This window comes from Ranitomeya imitator, chromosome 2, assembly GCF_032444005.1.
Source record: "Ranitomeya imitator isolate aRanImi1 chromosome 2, aRanImi1.pri, whole genome shotgun sequence".
Taxonomy (NCBI): Eukaryota; Metazoa; Chordata; class Amphibia; order Anura; family Dendrobatidae; genus Ranitomeya; species Ranitomeya imitator.
In genome coordinates this window covers 382,939,025-382,943,702 of record NC_091283.1, presented here as the reverse complement: position 1 = coordinate 382,943,702, position 4,678 = coordinate 382,939,025, and the positions used below count along the sequence as shown (strand labels likewise).

Below are 4,678 nucleotides of genomic sequence, written 5' to 3'. Positions count from 1 at the left end.
CAGGTATGTTGCTTGTTATGCTTTTACTAATCAATTCTATTGATAGATTGTATATTGTAAAGGAATACTTTTATTTTATTACATGTAATTAGTGTTATTACTGTGTGATACACTGCTCTACACTTAGCATGATAGATTGCTGGATATTGAGCACTGGTATGCTTTGATGTAGTATAGAAGCTCTTATTGTTTTTGAAGCTGTTTTTTTTCTCAGACTTTATTATTATTGTTTACTTACAAAGGTTTTTTTTTTATTACAAAATATGTGTAGTTTTCTATTTTCGTTTTGCTCCTTGATCTGTTTTTTCAGAATAAAAACAAAAAAAAAAGATTTCTAGTTCATTTTTCTTGTTTTTTTACTACCAAACATGTTCACAAACAGTCTAGTAAGCAAAAAGTATAAAAAAATGGAGTTAGAGTGTCTAAAATCAAGGTTTAATAAGCCGGGTCATAGTGACCCGGAACACTACAAGTGTATAGTAAATGCGAACAAAACAGCAGGGTTAACGGACGTAAAATATGCAGCAAATACGCGATGTGTGAACGCTACCTTACAGTATTGGATATCTTGTGTCAGTTTAGCAACTCATAAGTACTAATTCTTTTTTTTTGCTTTTTCAGGCTGCCATGTCTACTACAGATGTACCTGTGATTGTAGCGGCTGCGTTGTTGGTTGAAATTCACCGACAGCAGGAGGCTCATGCGCGGAACACTCGTACTAAGCGATGTGTATATGGACCACAATTTTCTATGGCCGGCAACTCGCTGTGGTTAACCACGGCCGTACATACGGGAGGAGCTGACATCGGCAGAAGGAACGAATATGCGTCCCTTCTTCTGCCAATGTCAGCTCCTGCCGTATGCACGGCGAGTTGCCGGCCGTGTGTATATGGACCAAAATTCATAGAAAATTGTGGCCCACAAAACTACCGGTAAATGAAGGCCAAAAAAAAAACCGGCAGTGTGAACGCATGAAGTGCTTAGGAAAAAGAAGTCTCTATCGTTTTCAGTCCAAAAACACTACAGATGTTGATAGTAGGTGTCCATCTCGCTGTACTGGTGTGTGGGCATAGAAGGTCCTTGCGAAAAGTCACCAAAAGAAGGGGGTGGAGGTGGTGTCCAGAACTGGAAATGATGTGGGGCCAGTCTGCGGACAGGAGTGCTGTGCATGGGCTCTTGCTGGTGTCCCTAAGAAAACTGGTCACTGGGCTGACGGTCGCTGCTGGTCAACGTTGTTATCTCAGTCAGTTTGCCTGCGGCTGCCATGTTCAAAACCTCGAACATGACTCTATCCGCGTACGTTCGCTGGGTAATGTCCAATCTATTTAAGCGTTCCGCAACGAAGGATGGGAATCCGGTGAGCTGGGTTGCGGCATGCTGGGTCATTATGTTGCTGGCCAGTGCCAGGAGATCCACAGGTGTGCCCACAGTCACCTTTCTTTTGCGAGATGGGCGCTGTGGACATGTCTGCTTCTCGACACGCGGGCTTATGGGGGACTGAGGGGTCTTGTCATCGTTGCCTTCCGGTGTTTGGAGATGTTCAGGAGGCACCTGCGAGTACAGGAAAAAAAAAAAGTCAACATACAAACACATCAGCCTATGCCCGTCCGTGGGAAGCTATGAGGAACAGCTATCTAGGTAGCAAACCACAGGGGTTACAGAGCTGGACTGAACTACTTTTGCCGGCTATACTGTACGAATCTGCGGAAGACACATAATTTAAATTTATTCGCGACTTTTGAAACAAAACAGCATTTAAAGGTAGGGAAGGACTGTTTGGACTATACTTATCTAAACAGGAAGTGGCAACTGTTATTATCTGGTAGATTAAACATGAAAAACGGTAATTATTATTATTGGAAACCGTGCAGTATCATAAACATACAAGACACAGGGCATGCTACAAGCAGGGAAGCTAGGGGGTACTTACATGCTCGTCAGGAGACTCGGGCAGGATCTCTTCAGCAGATGGCGCACAAAGGCTTGTCATGGTCTTGGATGGGTGAGGGATTTCCTGGTCCCGAGTGAACGCCAGCAGGTCATAGTACCACAACTTGGGCACATACACGTCGTCGGTTCCGGCCCCAGACTTCACGGACTTTTCCACCTTGTTCAGCTCTTTTTTGTAGACTGTGTGGAGAGCCTGGATCTTCTTCCTCACAATATTTTTATCCACCGTCTCAGTGGGACGATGCTGCTTGTATAGGGCCACCAGTTTCTCGTTTGCAGCTTTCTTCTTGTAGCGGTTGCTGTAATCCGCAAACTTGATCTTCCACAAGCAGGGCAGGGAGCGGTACATGTCGATGAGTTCCCGAACACCTGGTCATTGGCAGACCTCAGAAAGAAATAGTAAAGTTACAGCAAGCAAGAAAGCAAACGCTCAAAATGGCTGCCAGCCAGCCAGCGCAAAAGCGTATTTGTTTACCTTTCCATAAAGCGAACGCTCAAAATGGCTGCAAGCCAGCGCAAAAGTGTATTTGTTTACCTTTCCATAAAGCGAAAGCTCAAAATGGCTGCCAGCCAGCACAAAAGTGTATTTGTTTACAAATTTGCAAGCTCAAACAGATCTCTGCAGAGATGTAGTATACATCACTCTACAGTACACATAAATTAGCATTGCTGCATGGCAGATGAAACAAACAGCACAAAGATTTTACTAACCGTTGATAAGCTGAAAGAGATAGAGGACGAAGACGTCGGGAGTATGCAGAGTTCCGGACAGGACGCTCCCGTGAGGCTCGTAGGTGGCGGAGGACGCACAAGTGATTGCAAAGGAAAGACTGAGTAGAGTCGCGGTTTATATTCCGGAACGCAGCTACAGATGATCCCGCTGTGGTCTATCAGCGTTCACAGGGAGACGGCATCACAGCCACTCATTTCCGCCCAGCTAACAACCATTATTCCTGCTGCAAGTTCCCTCCCAGGCCATCGCGGCTGAGGGCGTCTCCTTTTGTAATGTAACATGCCTACCTGGCTAGAAGGAGACGCTGCGACGCCACCTATGCTCGTTGCTGGCGTCGTTGCTTTTGATGTCAAACATGACGATACACGCCGACCTGGCGACGAAATAAAGTTCTGGACTTCTAGCTCCGACCAGCGATGGCACAGCGGGATCCAGATTGCTGCTGCGTGTCAAACACAACGAGATCGCTATCCAGGACGCTGCAAAGTCACGGATTGTTGTCGTTCTCTTTGCAAAGTTGCTGAGTGTGACGGTACCTTAAGGGTATGTGCACACGTCAGGATTTCTTGCAGAAATTTTCCTGACAAAAACCGGACATTTCTGGCAGAAAAGAGCATGCGTTTTTTTGCGTGTTTTCATGCGTTTTTGATGCGCTTTTTGTGCATTTTTTTCCAAATGCATAGAATTGCGGGAAAAATGTGGAAATTCCGCAAAATTAATGAACATGCTGCTTTTTTCACCGCGATGCATTTTTTCCGTGGAAAAAAACGCACCATATGCACAAAACATGCAGAATGCATTCTAAATGATAGGATGCATAATGTATGTGTTTTTAATGAGTTTTTATAGCGTTTTTATCGCAAAAAAATGTGAAAAAAACCTGAACGTGGCCACATAGCCTTACTGATACAGACTGGGATCAGAGTATAGCAGCCTCCTCAGTGGGCCAGCTGCTGTGATAGTAAGGCTGATCCTGTCAGAGGATGCCTCTGCTGCATGTGTGGACTAAAGGTACTGTCACACTAGACGATATCGCTAGCGATCCGTGACGTTGCAGCGTCCTCGCTAGCGATATCGTCCAGTGTGACAGGCAGCAGCGATCAGGCCCCTGCTGGGAGATCGCTGGTCGGGGAAGAAAGTCCAGAACTTTATTTCGTCGCTGGACTCCCCGCAGACATCGCTGAATCGGTGTGTGTGACACCGATTCAGCGATGTCTTCACTGGTAACCAGGGTAAACATCGGGTAACTAAGCGCAGGGCCGCGCTTAGTAACCCGATGTTTACCCTGGTTACCAGCGTAAAAAAACAAACAGTACATACTTACATTCAGCTGTCTGTCCCTTGCCGTCTGTTTGCTGCACTGACTGCTGGCCGCAAAGTGAAAGTGAAAGCACAGCACAGCGGTGAGTCACACAGAGGTGACTCACCGCTGTGGCTGTGCTCTGCTTTCACTTTACGGCCAGCAGTCAGTGCAGCAAACAGACGGCAAGGGACAGACAGCTGAATGTAAGTATGTACTGTTTGTTTTTTTACGATGGTAACCAGGGTAAACATCGGGTTACTAAGCGCGGCCCTGCGCTTAGTTACCCGATGTTTACCCTGGTTACCGGGGACCTCGGGATCGTTGGTCGCTGGAGAGCGGTCTGTGTGACAGCTCTCCAGCGACCAAACAGCGACGCTGCAGCGATCCGGATCGTTGTCGGTATCGCTGCAGCGTCGCTAAGTGTGACGGTACCTTAAGGGGCGGATTATAATAGGGTCAATCTAAGCGGTAGCCCAGTGGTGTGGGGGGGCCCTGGGTTACCGCTCAGATTGCCCGCCGCCATCAGGGCATTACTGCCCTGACTGGCGTAGTATGGGCCCGGTGGGCAGAGGGGGCCCGCATCGGGCCCCGTCTCATCTGCTCACCAGGCCCCTACCGGCGCTGCGGCAGTTAAACACGTTCATCAATAGTTAACAGCCGCCAGCCAATCGGAGGCTGGCAGCTAACATCAG

At 47.3% G+C, this 4,678-nt stretch overlaps 1 protein-coding gene across 1 annotated transcript; it reads right to left on the bottom strand.

The window, feature by feature from the left end:
• Window positions 1-416: 416 nt before the first annotated feature.
• LOC138664087 (uncharacterized) lies at window positions 417-2,417 on the bottom strand. Its single transcript, XM_069750518.1, has 2 exons — window positions 1,931-2,417; window positions 417-1,551 (listed from the first exon to the last, which is right to left on the bottom strand). Exons 1-2 carry the CDS (start codon window positions 2,297-2,299, stop codon window positions 1,189-1,191), a joined length of 732 nt encoding a protein of 243 aa, XP_069606619.1. The 5' UTR covers window positions 2,300-2,417; the 3' UTR covers window positions 417-1,188.
• Window positions 2,418-4,678: the final 2,261 nt, after the last annotated feature.